At 34.4% G+C, this 17,830-nt stretch overlaps 1 protein-coding gene across 1 annotated transcript in view; it reads left to right on the top strand.

Moving 5' to 3' along the window:
* MON2 (MON2 homolog, regulator of endosome-to-Golgi trafficking) overlaps positions 1–17,830 on the top strand; it is a 193,764-nt gene that overhangs the window by 141,431 nt on the left and 34,503 nt on the right. Inside the window, 4 exon segments of the mRNA XM_037848170.1 lie at positions 576–719; positions 1,348–1,365; positions 1,661–1,789; positions 12,069–12,259. Coding sequence (XP_037704098.1) covers positions 576–719; positions 1,348–1,365; positions 1,661–1,789; positions 12,069–12,259 — 482 coding nt within the window.

Here is a 17,830-nt window from a genome sequence, read left to right as displayed (position 1 = left end):
TACTACTCATTAAAATCTTATTTTATTAAATTATATTAAATTATTTTAATTTTCTTTAGTAAATCAGGTCTGTATATTCAGATACATTGGACATTAATTACGTACTGCCTTGTAAAATAATTAATGCGTACATTTATTTTAGAAGCTAATTTTCATAATGACTTATATAATGCACATGATTATTTGTTAAAGTCAGTGGACCAGACAGGATGTTATCAATGAACATTCTTAATGGCCTAATGGCTATATTACTGAATAGATGATTAGATTGTGGAACCTCAGGACTGCCTGGACTTTTCTTTAAGTGCCTGCCCTTTTTCCACTAGGTTAAGTAATAAATCACACTTTCTATTAAAAAAAACACTTTTTAAAAAATTGATTAACACATTTCAGCTTATGCTTTATCCAGTAATAGCTTAAAATAGTTTAATTGTTCCTCAGGGCTTGTAAGAGATGGTAAAATACTTATGTAAAATAGGACAGTCTTTAAGATTCTTTGGTTAAACAAATACATTTACAGTAAGCAACTTGAAGTTCAGATTATGTTTTCTAATGTTCATATTTTGCTTTTACAGGCCATCTGTGTAGGACCAGAAAACATGCAAATAATGTATCCAGCTATATTTGACCAGTTACTGGCATTTGTAGAATTTTCCTGTAAACCTCCACAGTATGGACAGCTGGAAACAAAGCACATTGCCAATGCAAAATATAATCAGGTAATTTACTATAAATTATATTTACTCTGTAAGATTTCATGGCTTATGTATATAATCATTTCCGCTTAAAATGGACTTTATCTCAGAATAAGAAAGTTTTCATGCACAAATTTTCATATGTCTATTAACAGTTTAAGCTGAACATAACAATTGGGAAACCATTTCTGCATACTTTTTCTCCTCATTTATGACTTTCCTTTTCCAGGTTGTTCTCCAGTATATTACTCTGCAGTACATCTATCTTGAAAAATATTAAGTTCCTTTGTACTTTTACGTTTTGTTTTTGGCTGCCCCATCCTACAACAAAAGGGCTTCTAAATCCTGAAGCCTAATCTTATCTAAAATAGTTACCTGCAGGGCAATATGAAGAACTCTGCATATACTGAATAAGTTGTATACTACTGGTGTGAAATTAAGTTGGATTTTACATTAAAAAATTTTTGTAGCAATAGTTTACAAATTTTGACTTTGTTTTGGCTTAGGGGAAAAGTAAATTTTTGAATGCATGCACATGCTAATTTTGTTCTTCAATATAAAAATTATAATTTTACATCATCCAAAAAGTAGTTTTAATATGTATTAACTTTTCTCATTCTATTTGTCTTGCAACACAATGGAATCACAATAGATCCAACTATTTGCACCGGTGAGTTAAATTTCCTAAATTGTCCTAAGCTACTGGCAACAAATAAAGTACATCTTTCCCCATTCTTGATAGAATGCTGTATGTGCTTTTTCTGATAGTTTTAATTTTTGCTTGGCTGAAAATTATTCTTTCATGAAGTACGTATCTCTTTGAAAAGTTTGCATGTAATATAATCTCACCTAAAACCAAGATCTGAACTGTAAGACAAAGAAGTTTTCTCTTTGAAAACAATAGGATTTCATTTAATCACAGGTTGTTTTTTTTTTTAACTCCATGTGAAAATATTACTTTCTAGGCGGAATGGGTAGCCTTGAATTACGTACCATTTGCTGAAAGGTCCTTAGAAGTGGTTGTGGATTTATACCAAAAAACAGCCTGTCACAAAGCAGTGGTGAATGAGAAAGTACTTCAGAATATTATTAAGGTATCTATTTTTTTCCTGTACTTTCAGTTGATGATGTCAGTATTATTCAAATTATGCTTTAGGTAATGTATTATCATTTTACTAGAATAAATGGAAAATATAATTTATATTATTATTTGTAGTGACTTTTCTGCAACATTCATAAATTGTGTTGATGAAGCCATTTTTCTAAAGAATTAGGTTTTTTAAATGAAAAGTATTTAAAAATAAACACCCATTAGGTTTGTTATAATCTTGAATTTTGCCACCTAAGATGATGGCGATCCTGTTTGTTAAGACAATACTTTTCAAACTTTGGGGTTGATAAGCATTCAGGGAGAAATTCACAGCGTAGCTCATCAATTTAACTGATAATGTGTACTGTTTTTTTAAGCCAGTTCCTTACCTCATGGACAGCCATTTTAAAAATTCATCTCTTTTTGACTCCTCCAAGGTTTATTTCATGTTTTATTCTTCATTTGACCTTGCTCTTCTCCTAGCACATGGATATACCTTCTACTTTACTGAACAAATAAAACCATCTTCTCATAAGGAAGAAGACTTTTCTTTGTTCCAAGGCTAGTCCCTCTCTTTGCATCCATCTTTTCCTCTTTCCGTCTTTCGTATTGGTGATTCTTTCAATTTCCTTTCAACTTCTTATCCTTCAGCCTACAAAGATTAAGTCTTTTATACTGTAAGAACTTTCAAGTATACTATCTAACAGATTGTCACCCCCTTTCAGCTTTCCTTTACTTCTAAATCCCTTTAAACTGCTTGTGGCCTTCACCAAGCTCACTTTTTTAAAAATGTAATTTTATTGAGATGTATTCACATACCGTGTAATCCATCCAAAATATAGAATCAGTGGCTCACTATTATCACATGGTTGTGTATTCATCACCACAATCAATTTTAGAACATTTTCATTACTCGAGAAAAAAGAAATAAAAATTGAAAAGAAAACCCAAAACATCCCATACCCCTTGCCCCCCCCATTATTATTTTTTAAGTTTTAGTCACACACTATACAGTCCATCCTAAGTGTACAATCAGTGGCTCTTGGTATAATCACATGGTTATGTTTTTACCACTAAAATTAATATGAGAACATTCTCATTTCTTCCAAAGAAAAAAATCCCGTATCCCATATATGCCCCTGTCACTGACAGTGCATTTGTAACAATGAATACAAGAATATTAAACAATGTTACCATTAACTATAGACCTTAGTTTACGTTAATTGTATTTTTTCCCATATACCACCCTATTATTAACACCTTATAATGGCGACATACATTTGTTCTAATTCATATAAGAACTGTCTTATATTTGTATGATTAACCACCATCATTGTCCACGCTAGGTTTCACTAAGTTATACAGTCCCAGTTTTTATCCTCTAGCTTTCCTTCGGGTGCCATACACGATTCTAGCTTTCTTCTTTCATCCATACTCACACTCAGCTTTGTTAATTATGCTTACATTATTGTGCTACCATCACAGAGTATTATGCTATCCATTTCCTAATCTTTACAGTCAACCTTATTGAACATTCTGTGCTCCTTAAGCATCAATTGCCCAATCTCTGCCCTCTTCCTATCTCCTAATAACCTATGCTTTCAACTTTAACTCTCAGTATCACTCACTCACTCTTAACCTATTGCATACTGGCTTACTTCTGTATTGCGTTATGGTAACTGCTTTCTCAAAGTTACAGAAAACTAAATTTCTATATCCTAAATCTTTTTCTCATTCTTTATTTTCCTACAACATGGCACTGCCCTTCTCTTCTTAAAATGCTTACTTCCCTTGATATCTGCGATACTGCCTTTCTATCCCTCACCACGTTCCCCACCACAAGCTCTCCACTCTCTCATTTATTGAGTGTATTTTTTAAGCACCTTTATTACCACTATTGACTAAATAGTAGAGATTTTTAAATAAGATAATCCTTACATTTAATAATTCAATTTATGGAATACAGAAAAGCAAACAAATAATAGCAATACATTGTATTAAGTGCTAAGTGAAAACCACAGAGTAGAAGCAGCTTTGCAACCAAAAACACCTGGCTTAGAATATTTCTTTGCTATTTACTTGCTGCTCTATGATTTTGGGCAATGGGACCTGACGGTGTTTCTCTTCTGTAAAATAAGGATAATACCAATACCACTTAACATTTCTTAACTTAAGAGAATCAAATGACATACAGCATTTAATGGTATTTGCCAAGTAGTCAGTGGTGAATAAAAAGTTCCCCCACAGGCAAGGAAGTAACTAATTGTCTAGGGAATTTTGGCAAGGACTACAGAAATAGCATTTGATGATGTCCTTCAAGGAGTAAGAGTTTGCTAGGTAATAGGGATACAGAGGCCTTATAGGTAGATTAAGCAGTATAATAGGTCATGGTATGTTTTCAAGAAATGTTGAGAAATTTAGTGTAAGGAGGTAACAAGGCCTGGAATAAGTCTGAAAGGATAACTGTGGGTCTTACAAGTTCTCATAAAGGAATCAGACTTTATGCTTTAACCATTGAAGGACTTAACAATGAGAAGTTACGTGAATCATTTGTATTTTTTAATGCAATTTTATTGAGATATATTCACACAGCATAGAAATCATCCGAACTATACAATCACTGGTTCACAGTTTCGTCAGATAATTGTGCAAACAGCCCCATGATCAAATTTAGAACGTTCCACAAAAGAAATAAAACTAAAAAATAAAACCCTAATCCTCCCATACTCCTTATCCTCCCATATTACTGACCCATAGTATTGGTGTGAGACATTTGTTACTCTTGATGAAAAGTATTAAAATATTACTGTTAGGGGCTGGGAGAACTGGATATCCATAACCGAAAGAATGAAAGAGGACCCCTACCTCACAACCTACACTAAAATTAACTCAAAGTGGATCAAAGACCTCAATATGAGAGACAGTACCATAAAACTCCTAGAAGATAATGTAGGGAAACATCTTCAAGACCTAATATTAGGAGGTCACTTCTTAGACCTTACACCCAAAGCACAAGCAACAAAATAAAAAAATAGGTAAATGGCAACTCCTCAATCAAAAACTTCTTTACCTCAAAGGAATTTTTCAAAAAGGTGAAGAGGCAGCCAAATCAATGGGAAAAAATATTTGGAAACCATGCATCTGATAAGAGACCAATATCTTGCATATATAAAGAAATCCTACAACTCAACAACATAGTACAAACAACCCAATTATAAAATGGGCAAAAGATATGAAAAGACATTTCTCTGAAGAGGAAATACAAATGGCTAAAACACAGTTGAAAAAATTTTCATCTTTACTAGCTGTTAGGGAGATGGAAATCAACACCACAATGAGATACCATCTCACACTAATAAGAATGGCTGCTATTAAACAAATAGGAAACTACAAATGCTAGAGAGGATGTGGAGAAATTGGAAGTCTTATTCATTGCTGGTGGGACTGTATAATGGTACAGCCACTCCTGAAAATAGTTTGGTGGTTTCTTAGAAAACTAGATATTGAATTATCCTATGATCCAGCAATTCCACTTCTCAGTATATACCCAGAAGATTTGAAAGCAACGACATGAACAGACATTAGTACACCAATGTTCATAGTGGCACTGTTCACAATTGCCAAGAGATGGAAACAGTCCATGTGTCCTTCAATAGATGAGTGGATAAACAAAATGTATATACATACAGTGGAATGCTATGTATTAGTAAGAAGCAACAAGGTACTGAAACATGGCAACATGGATGAACCTTGAAGATATAATTCTGAGTGAAATAAGTCAGACACAAAAGGAGAGATACTGTATGTTACCAATTCTGTGAACTACCTGAACAATGTAAAATCAATGTCTTATAAGAATATTGGGGACCTAGTGATAGACAGTAGCTAGTGAGGGGGAATGATATCTAATATGTTCAGATATGTTAATGATGGTGAATTCAGATGTATGGTAATGGATAAGGGTGACAACTGTTAACAGGATTATGAGTATCAGAGCTGTGTTGAGGCAAATAGGATTGAAAGGGGTTGTTGAAAGGCAAGTTTCCCACAGATCAGCACCACAAATACAGATTGATGCTTGCATGATATACTTCTAAGGCATGACACTAGCACAGAGAGTTGACAACAGAAGGGTATATGGGAAAAATCTGCCTATTGCATACTAGGGACTATAATTAATAGGAATACCATACTAGTATTACACAAATACTAGGGACAAATAATTAAGGCTGAAAAGAGCTATGAGATGTTTTGGGTCATGAAACTTGTTTAAAATGGAGAGTGATGAGGATTGTATAATAAGTGATGATAATGTGAGGTATGGATGGATTATCATGGACATAATATGCTATGTGAACTTAGGAACCCCCTACTTTATAAGTCAAGTCCTCAATATTGAGACTTGCTTGGATGAAACTTATGTTTGTAAAGAGGAGGCTAAGCCCACTTGTAAATATGCCTAGCAGTCACCTCTAGAGAACTTCTTTTGTTGCTCAAATGTGAACTTTCTCTGTCTAAGCCTAACTCTGCAAATGAATTCATCACCCTCTCAGCAACATGGAACAGGACCCCCAAGATGAATGAACCTTCCGTGCGACATATGACATGGATTCCAGGAATAAGCCTGACCCTGGTATTGAGGATTGAGAATGCCTTTTTGACCAATACAGGAAAAGAAAAGCAATAAAATAAGGTTTTAGTGACTAAGAGAATTCAAATAGAGTCAGGAGGCTGTCCTGGAGGTTACTTCAGCTAGATATGCCATACAATAGATTATTGAGCAGCTGCAAGAAGGAATGAAGGAATGAGGCACACAACTAGGTGAATGGATCTTGAGGACAGCATTTTGAGTGAAGTACACCAGAAACGAAAAGACAAACATTATAATCCCTCACTATACTGTAAGTATAGTAAGAGTCTACTATAATGTAAACTCTGAAAATTGAATCTTGGAGCACAGCTTATCAGGGGAGTGCTTATTGTAATGGTCCCTAGATTGTAAGCTCTTACAGCAGTCTCCAGTATATTTTTAATTTCATCTACATTGTCTTATTACCATAATATCTGTTATTTTTTTTATGTATTCTTTCAAATTCTTCTTTATGCTCTTCTAGTGTCTTCTTAATATCCTTTATCTCTTTATACACATTTCCTTTCTTTTCTTTGAATTGATTCAGGAGATTTTTTGCAGGCTTTGATTAGTTTTTCCAGATTCTGCATCTCCTCTGACTTTTTGATGTGTTCCTTCAACTGGGCCATTCTGAGTTTTAGTATGCCTTGTGATTTTTTGCTGATATCTGGTCATCTGAGTATCTTGATGGGTCTATTCTGAAGGTTGATTTCTCTCTCTTGTCTAGGGTTTAGTTGTTGCCTGGTTTTATATTTAGGGCACTGCTTTTTACAGTTGGGTTGTCTGTGTTTCTCAGCCAAAACAGGGCTGGGTTCCCATGCAGGGGGTATAGACCAGCTCTAATGGATGTGGGATAGGGTCTGGAGAAGCTATGAAGAATCCTGCAGTTCCCCTTCACTTTATGGCTTGCCCAGCATATGGTGCTGTTTGGTGACTTAATTGTTCTCAGAAGCCATTTACCTTCTGGAGCCCCAGCAGTTTCTGACTAGACAGGGCTGAAACTGTGGGGTTCCTATAACTGGCCAAACTCTGGCTCAATGTGGGCCTGTGTCTGCCACTTTATTTGTGGCAGAGGATTCCCCCAGCTGCCCCAGTCTGCAGCCATTCCTCAGGCAAGGATCCAGGGTGAGGGGTGGGCATGAGAACTCAGGGCTGGAAACAGTGTCTCTATCCATATTTTCTCAGACTGTTCATCCCTCAGTGACCTGGGCATTGAAATGTCCTCCCCTGTCCCCTGGGTCCCCAAGCTGTTGATTTGGGTAGTTTCTCCCTGGCTACCTTTTGCTTTTTTGGGAACATTTTGTGGTTTCCTCCTTGAGCCTCCATTTTGGAAGCTCTTCCTTGTTGCACTTGTATTCTACCCTCCCGCATGGGTTAAGTCCTGCGGTGGGTCTCTGTGGGCTTGGGTCTCTGTGTCTGGTTATAGGTGGGGACCTGTCTCACTGCTGTGAGAGATTTTGTAGTCTGTGTCCCTGGTGGGAAGTTGGAAGGATTCCGGCTGCTGCCTATGGGAACAGGTGAAGGGGAGAGGAGAGGACTGGCTGGTTTGAGACAGAAGTTTCCTACCTGATATTTTTCTCTTTCTTCGATTCAGCGTTTGTGGGATCCTTCTCCACTCTATATGTTCCTCCGGAGTTCTGGACAAGTAAGATTTGTCCCCCTTTTTTTTGGCTGAATCTCTGGGAAGAGGTTTTCAGTAGCTGTTTACTTTGCCGTGTTGATGATGTCACCTTCACCTATTTGTATTTTTAAAGGAATTAAATAGTCTGTCTTCCAGATTCCTAACACTTTGTTGATGCCACTTGTTGCTTTGTATTGTGGTTAATTGGACAAGTCTGTTTTCCTTTCTCAAAAATTTTGAACTTTGTGAGGGTGTGTTGTAGTTTGCTAAAGCTGACGGAAAGCTAACCAGAAATGGGTTAGCTTTTATAATGGAGATTTATTATCTTACAAGCTAACAATTTTGAGACCGTGAAAATGTCCAAATCAAGGCATCAGCAAATGATTCTTTCTCCCTGAAGACTGGCTACTGGTGATTCTCAAGGCACACAGCAATGTCTGCTGGTCTCTGCCTTCTTTCCCAGTTTTCATTGCTTCCAGCTTCTGGCTTCAGTTGGCTTCCTCTCGGTTTCTGTGGTTTCTCTTTTTTCTGTATGTTCTGTCTCAGCTTGTCTGAGATTTTTTTTCTGTCTTCTCTCTGTCTTTTATCCTCTTATAAAGGACTCTAGTAAAAAGATTGAAGACCCACCCTGAATGAGGTAGGTCACATCTCAAGTTAAGATCCTACTCACTGAGAACTGGATATCCATATCCAAAAGAATGAAAGAGGACCCCTACCTCACACCCTACACAAAAATTAACTCAAAGTGGATCAAAGCCCTCACTATAAGAGACAGTGCCATAAAACTCCTAGAAGATAATGTAGGGAAACATCTTCAAGACCTAATATTAGGAGGTCGCTTCTTAGACCTTATACCCAAAGCACAAGCAACAAAAGAAAATGGGAACTCCTCAAAATTAAAAGCTTCTGTACCTCAAAGGAATTTGTCAAAAAGGTAAAGAGGCAACCGAATCAATAGAAAAAAATTATTTGGAAACCATGTATCTGATAAGAGACCAGTATCTTGCATATATAAAGAAATCCTACAACTCAATGACAATACTACAAAACCTAATTATAAAATGGGCAAAAGATATGAAAAGACATTTCTCTGAAGGGGAAATACAAATGGCTAAAAACAGGTGAAAAAATGTTAATCTTTACTAGCTGTTAGGGAGATGCAAATTAAGACCTCAATGAGATATCATCTCACACCAATTAGAATGGCTGCCATTAAACAAAAAGGAAACTACAAATGCTGGAGAGGATGTGGAGAAATTGGAACTCTTACTCATTTTTGGTGGGGCTGTATAATGGTACAGCCACTCTGAAAGACAGTCTGGCAGTTCCTTAGAAAACTAGACATCAAGCTACCCTTTGATCCAGCAATTTCACTTCTCAATATATACCCAGAAGATCTGAAAGCAGTGACACAAACAGATATTTGCACACCGAAGTTCATAGCAGCATTATTCACAACTGCCAGGAGATGGAAACAATCCAAATATTCTTCAACAGATGAGTGAATAAACAAAACGTGGTATATACAGAAGATGGAATACTACATGGCAGTAAGAAGTAACAAGGTCATGAAACATAGGACAACATGGATGAACCTGGAAGACATAATGCTGAGTGAAATAAGCCAGGCACAAAAAGAGATATTGTATGATACCACTGAAGTGAACTCTGTGAAAAATGTAAAATAAATGTTTTATATTGTAGAATGTAGGGGACCTAGCAATAGACAGCAACTAGTGAAGGGGGAACGATAATCTAATAAGAACAGGTACGTTATGGAGGGTAATCTTAATGTTATGGGAATGCTCAGGAATGACTATGGTTTGTTAATTTTTGTGGGATATGGTAGGAACATGTTGGAAACAATGTGTAGTTATTTTAACTTACTTGCTTTTCTTATTCCTTTGTCTGGTTAAGGTTTATTAATTTTGGGGGGATATGGTAGAAACATGTTGGAAGCAATGTAGTTATTTTAGGTTATTTATTTTTCTTATTCCTTTTGTTTGAAATGTTTTTTGTTTGTTTTCTCGTTTTTTTGATAAAGTTAAAAAAAAAAAAGATCCTACTCATCAAAGATCCTACTTACAATGGGTCCACACCCACAGAAATTGATTAAATTTAAGAACGTGGTCTTTTCTTGGGGTACATCCAGCTTCAGACCATCTCAGGGTGTTTATTTTCCAGTTCAGCTTACATTTACTGGTCATCTACTATATGCCAATCTCTGTATTAGCTACTTAAAAAGTTTTAAAAACTAAATTGAATGAATCTGCTGTGCATAATTTCCCCTTGAGTTCAGTAAAATATTAATTGCAGTAGTAAAACCATAATTTTCTTTTATATAACCTTGAGTTATAAAATGTTAACTCAAAATGGTCCGTCATTATTTAGCATTCTTTTGACTCCATGTGACATACACTCAAGCTCAGACTAAATTTAACAATAAAAGGGGATTTATTGCAGTACTTAATTGTAATTCAAAGATAGAAAATTCAGAGAAATAAAAGGAGGGCTTTAGGATTGATTGATCCAGTAGTTTAGCAGTGTCATCAAAAAACAAATTTCATTTTCCCTGTTCTGCTTTCCAGGGATTGACTGTGACCTCACTGTTTCTCTTCATAGTTGTAGGTCAATAACAAGTTGGGTTGTGTGTCCAGTAGGGAGGAGAGTGCTTCTATCAGATTGTTCTTCTTGAATTTCTAAAATTAACCTTAGGTGAACCAGCACTGGTCCCATGCCCACTCTTTTTTTTTTTTCTTTTTTTCCTTTTTTTATGTTTTTGTATCTCCATGCCCACTCTTGTAACAATGATTATGGCCAGTGAAATGGAGTAGGTTGATTGGCTTAATAAACTAATCATCTCCTTACCTGAATTCCCATGCTGGAAGCCTCCCCTCAGAACACATGGTTTGTGTGAAGGTGGATGGAAGGGAAAGCAATAGGTTGGATTCCGCATAGGCTGAAATCATGCTAATATGTAATGGTTCATGCGTTTACTTGGTATGAATGCTTTATATAAACTTAGTAGTAATTTGGGTGGAGGATAATGATATTAGGTTTTATATTCACTCTATAACTGTAAAATATGAAAATTTATCTCTTCTACTCTTTCTCTTTCTCAGACTAGATTTTTTATATAAAAGCAGAGTTTTCATTCTTTTGCGAATTGTCTGACAGTATGCCAAACCATTTATTGATGATGTTCTGGGATAGCGCACTGTGATGTTTGGTCAGTCTAGTCTTCTAGTTGTCAGGTAGAACTAGTATGATCAGAGAAGTCTGTTCTGAACCACCAGATTAGTTCTTTTTAAATTAACAATAACCTGTTTTAAAAGTTGATCAGTTAAAAAGGTGTAAGTCCCAACATCTTAGTCACTCAGTATACATAACAGATGCTCTACTCTAGTGCCCTCAATGGTCAAAGATAAAATAAAGACCATGTCTTGAGTTATCAGTTTTACTGAACAGTTGGGAAAAGGAAAAATAGTAGATTAAAATATTACAGAATTGAATATAAAATTCAAAGAATTTTAGAGAATAAGGCTTCAGAGTAATGATACTTTAAGCTACTTTACCCTAACGACTAGTAGAAAAAGATTAAGCAGTATTGCTCTTTCTTGAATGGGAGAACCATATTAGCCAAATTTCTGTTAGGTAAACTATAGCAGGATGTTCTAAATTCCAGCACATCAAGTTGAGGAAAGCTGCAAAACTGTAACTTTCCTACCCTGAACTTCCCAGGTAATATCCCTATTCTTTATGATGAGAAACTGAGGTTCTAAAGGTTGGTGCTTATTCAGTCATTTTTTATAAAGTGAAGACAGGATTTAAAAATATATCTTCCCTAGGCAGCAGGATTTGAGGACCATATCTAAGAAGTGGTCTTTCTGGAAAATAAAATTCTATTTTAAATGAAATTATCTATGCTATTACGTTTTTCTCTCTGCTATAGATTTTTTTTAAAGTATCTGTAATTGTATGTATATGATTATATACTTATATACTTATCTCAAACTGTCTTTATTTTTACAGACTCTTAGAATTCCTCTCAGTTTGAAGTATTCCTGTCCTTCTGAAAGCACATGGAAGCTAGCAGTATCTTCTCTCCTCAAAGTTCTTTCTATTGGGCTACCTGTTGCCCGACAGCATGCTTCTTCTGGAAAATTTGACAGTATGTGGCCAGAACTAGCCAACACTTTTGAAGACTTTCTCTTTACTAAAAGGTCAGCTCTTTCATTTTTAAAACTAAGACAGCCTTTTTAGAAGTGGCATTTTATATCTGCACTTGTCCTAAAATTGGTATTTATATTTATCTTTAATAAAGTAATCTGATTATTAAGATTGCTAGATTGTATACAAAATACACCTGGATTAGCCATGTATGCACCAGGTACATTATTCTGTGAGCAACAGAGATTTTTGCTCTTTAGAGTGTTTTGGTTGTGAGACAGGAATCTTATGTATATGTCCATATGAGTGCATAAAATTTAAGGAACCATGACTTTAACTTAAGCTAGGAAGATCCAGTTTTTAATCTGATACCCATTTGGCATTAAAAGATGCAAACGATTTCAGAAAATCATTGTATTACCAGAATAAATAAGATCAGTGGTGATAATCAGCCCTTTAAGATATTTAAGGTTGATGAAGAAAAGAAACATTTTCATTATATGATATCTAACTTAGGGCTTATGTTAAGAATGCTATTTTGACCCTCACTAAGCCTGAGTAGGGTAGCTGGAACACAGACTAAATTTTTGAATATGGAATCTGCTGAAGTCCATCTAGAGCTGTGCTGTCCAATGCAATAGCTACTAGCTACAAGTGACTAATTAAAGTTAAATTTTAAATTAAGTAAAATTTAAAATTCAGTTCCTCATTCTCACTAAATACTCATTAGCCACATGTGGCCAATGGCTACCATATTGGACCATGTAGATAATTGAACATTTTCATCATCACAGAAAGTTCTGTGGGGCAACACTGATCTAAAGCAAGACATTTTACTGAAGATGGACTCACCTGTAATAGCTGTGATAACCAGGTAGTCTTCAGTCCTCCTATTGTCTAATTCTCCTTTGTGCTATAGTTGTGAAATTCTGTGGCAACTAAAATATTTCTATTTTATTTCCATTAAATATTTTTAAAACTATAAAATGATAAACGTACTGTGCACTACTATGTAGTTATTTGAAATTATTAATTTGAAACCATTTAAAAATATGAATTTGATATGCTGGAAGAGAAAAAAACTACATTGGCACATTGATAATGATTATATGAGACCGCAATGGAATGATTTAACTGAAAAGATTCTGTTTATCTTTCTAATGTGGTTTACTTCTTCAGTAAAGAAAACTTTTAGAGTGCAATAGGGTTAACTTACATTTTTCTCTATAAAAGCTTATCTGATATTTCAGAATTAGAAATAATGACATGTGATCCCAATTTATGTTTCTGCAAATGGTCAGACTTTGTTTTGCTTTCTTATATGTTATTCATTTCTAGAAATTTCATTGGTCCAATGCAAGCATATTTGTTGTATTTACAGGAACATAATAGGGACTCACCAAACATATTCAAATAAATTACATTTTCATCTTTAAAATAACCTTGGAGTTTGAGTTCCTTTGTTACTACCTTCAGTGCCCTAAATCACTATGTTAATTTGTATCCAGCACATAGATTTAGAAATTTAAGCTAAATTAAAATTTAATTCTTTTTTTCCCCAAACATCTGTCTTTATTTGCATGTCTCTATTAACAGTTTGAATGAGCTTTTAGGTCACTTGTATTGCAGAGTGAAACTTAGGAGTCTCTCTTCCAATGACTGGATCTTTACGCTGTCTTCCTTTTTCTCAAGTTTCTTGTTGAACATTCTTCATTTTCCAAAATTTAATCTTATTTTATTAAATTCAGTTGACGTGGGGTTTTTTTTGTTTGGTTTTTGTTTTTGTTTGTTTGTTTTTGTACAGGAAAGTAGTCAGTGAAACCCAAGTCCTAATGGATATTTTACATTTTATGTAATTCTTTATTAATGCAGTTGTAGTACAGTTTCATTTACAATCTTTTGCCTGACTGAGGCCCGACTTACATTAAAGATTTGCATATATTGGGTTGTGTTGAAAATACATTGCCTATAAAGCAGTGAGCGTAGCAGGTACGAGCACTGACTGAAGACACTCCCTGGACTCTACTATTTTCTAACTGTGATATTTTAGACAAGTTATTTTACCTTTCAGTGACACATTTTCCTCATCTGTTAAATAGGCATAATAATGCTATCTAACTCCTAGGGTTATTGTGAGGACTAAATCACTTAAAATAAGTTGAATGTTTTGAATAGTGTCAGGTTTGCAAGTGCTTTAAAAATGTTTGCCTCTGCTATTATTATCATCATTACTTGTTTCCCTCAAGAGAAAGTGACATTATCTGTATCCTTTCCCCAAGAAGCAACCTTATTTTAAACCAAAATTTTAAAGGCCCAAACTCCAAATACTGCGATTAGGGAATTTACGTCTACATTTGGGGCTGTTTTTAATGACTAGAAAATAAAAAAGATTCTAAATTCTGCTGTCAAGTAACACAGAGTCAGTATTCTAAGTTGTAGTTATTCTAATTACAGATGTAAGCCATCTACATGGAGTAGTAGAAACATATCCTAGATTGAGAATCAGGAGAACTGTGTCCTATCCTTTGCTCTGCCACCTTTCTGTCAACCTTGAGCTGGTCATTTCCCCTCACTAGGCATTCTTTCCTTGTAAGACAAAGGAGTTGGTTGGACTAGTTGTGAAGTTTACAATTATTTTACATATTTTGACTTGATGTTTTTAATCAGTGTTTTTAACTGAAAAACTTGTGGATAAATCCAGTTTCGATTTTATTTCATAGTTCAAAAAATACTTTGAGGCTCAGATTGAAAGTTTTCAGTAGTCAGTTGATGTTGGAAAATGCAGTGCTCAATAAGAGGACTTAAAAACCATGCAGAAGTGTTGGAAAAAATGCAAAAAAAAAAAAAAAAAAAAAAAACCATGCAGATCTTCTCAATTTCTTGAGAAGGTTTTGTCTTTGTTTTTTGACTTCCAAATAATTGATTACTTTAGAGATCATAAAGTATTAGGTTTTAAATTTTATTTTATGTCACAAGTATACTATGTTCCATAACCAAAGTCCATCACTATTATTTGAACATTAGGGAGAGTGTTTGGAGAATGTTGTGTGGAATAACAAGAATTGTATTTTTAGGTAATACTAATATTTATGTATCCTTTGTAGTGGTACATTTCCAAGTCCTTTAACCTAATTAATATGTACCCTAAGACCTTATGAATAAACATACCTTTCTCTGTGATATTTCCCAACTTTTTTGGTCTGCAAACTGCTTTGGCAAGTCAGCAAACTAACAAAGGAAATGTAAACAAAATTAAAAATTGGGCTATCCTAAGTAAATTTGGAAAAAGAGAAAGAGAGGGAACACAAAGTTGTAAAACATGAGGGCTGTAATCTGGTAGACACTTGAAGTATACCAGTAATTCATTCAGGAATTGTTTGAGTATTAAAACTTGGTAACTTTCCTCTAGAAGACACAATAGGATAGTGGGAATTCATACAAATAATGGCCTGTGGACCTTACATTAAAAAGCACTAAGTATTATCTGAGAGAATTGAAGACATGTTCAAACAAAAGCTTGTAAATGAATAATCATAGCATTATTGATATTAGCCAAAAAGTGGAGACAACCCAATGTCCATCATCTGGCAAATAAATAAATTGAATGTAGTATATCCGTACAATGTAATATTATTCAGCCATAAAAAGTACTGATGCATGCTACAACATGGATGAACTTTGAAAACATACTAAGTGAAAGTCAGACACAAAAGGCCATGTATTGTGCATCCATTTACATAAAGAATAGGCAAATCCATAGAGAAAGAAAGTAGATTGATTGGTGGGTGCCAGTGGTGTAGGGAGGGAGGAATGGGGAGTGAGTACTAATAAATACAGGGTTTCTTTTTGGGGTGATCGAAAATTTTCTGGACTTAGTTAGTGGTGATGGTTGTGAATATATTAAAAACCACTGAATTGTATGTATACTTTAAAAGGGTGAATTTTATGATATGTGAATTATCTCTCAATAAAAAATCTTTAAACATACCATACAGAGAAGTGATGAAAAATGCAAATAATATTTTATCAGTTTGAAGGCTTTTTTTTATTCCAAATAAAGATTCAGAAAGAGAATTTTTAAAAATCATTAAGTACTGTACTCCTCAAATATAAGAGAATTTAAGTATCATACATGGCATATTTGTACCTGCAATATTGACCACCTACCTTTATAATTTATTGGTAAAATATGCTAAGCTTCAGCAATTTTTAAAGCTCAGTCAATGTTTTTTGATATGCTCAAAGTATCTAGTAGGAATGCTAGCCAGAAATTTAAATAAATAACCATTAGCTAGGGTTCCGTGATCAGAATACTCAGCCTATACACAATCAAATGACTTCCTGTTCTTTATGGATAATTACATTTAGGAAGAGTGAACCTTTGAGTTTTTAGCTTTGTATGGTATTATCTTCCCCATCACAGGTATTTAAACAATCTACTAAGTATTTATGATATATGATCCCAATAAGATTAATATTATTAACATAGTTCTAGTAAGTTTTTTTTTTAATTGTTAGCTCAATCCTTGGTTACCATTACCACCATCACAACAAATCTTTTAATATTTATATGGTTTATAATATTTATATATTATATTAATATAACTACTTAATATACCATTTAATAGTTATATTCCTTGGTTGTAAATTAAACACAGCTTTTATTTCAAAGATACGGGTAAGACCTAGGAAGCTCTTTTGGTGGTAATGGTTGTGAAATTCCTACCATTGTCCAGTATGAGTAAATGTCTTTAAAATTTTACCTTTAATTTCTACTACCAGATTACAGAGTGAGCCTAGGACTTGCACACCAGAACGTGAGTTCCATGAGAAAGAAACTGGGTCCATCTTGTTCCCAGCTGGACCTTAAAAACACCAAGAATATAGTGTCTGATGAAAAGTAGTTGGTAGTCACTCAATAGATATTTGTTGAATGGAAGATATCCAAACCAAGGTCTGCTGCCCATAATATTGTGTGTATGTGTTGAGTGTGTATGTATTTTAATACCTATACATGGATAAACCAAATAATACCAAATAGCAAAAATAGCGCTAGATACAAAAACTTACACTACATCTCCAAACCTAAACTGGTAAAACTATTTTTTAAAGAAGAATTTAGGCTCAAATATCAGATAAGTTGGGGTTCAAATTGTGGCCTTGCTATTTACTTGTACTGTGTTCTTGGGCATATTATTAGTTAGTTATTCTAAGCTTCAGTTTCTTCTTCCATAAATTGTGTGATCATAATAAAACTTACCACATGGGGTTGCTGTGGGACCAAAATAAAAATAAAGCATTTAGTACAGTGGCTGATTCTTTAATTTTAGCTGCCATTATTAATATTGTAGTGATTATTACCATCCTATTCTCAGCTGTTTTGAGTAGTTAATATCCCATTGTTTTGTGCATTTAATACTATTTTGCTCTTCTTTCTTATTAAAAACCACCAAGTCTTGAATTCACCTTGGCTCTCGGAACTGTTGATTTCTTTTCATCTTGCTGGAACAATTTTCTGCTTTAGAAAATCTCAAACAGTCATCTTCTTTTCAGCTGTTCTCTATCTTCTATTATAAAGATCTTTTAATACATTGTATTTATTACAAATTAATGATTAATGGACT

The sequence above is a fragment of the Choloepus didactylus genome, chromosome 8, assembly GCF_015220235.1.
Source record: "Choloepus didactylus isolate mChoDid1 chromosome 8, mChoDid1.pri, whole genome shotgun sequence".
NCBI lineage: Eukaryota > Metazoa > Chordata > Mammalia > Pilosa > Megalonychidae > Choloepus > Choloepus didactylus.
This window is presented reverse-complemented; position numbering and strand designations above follow the sequence as displayed.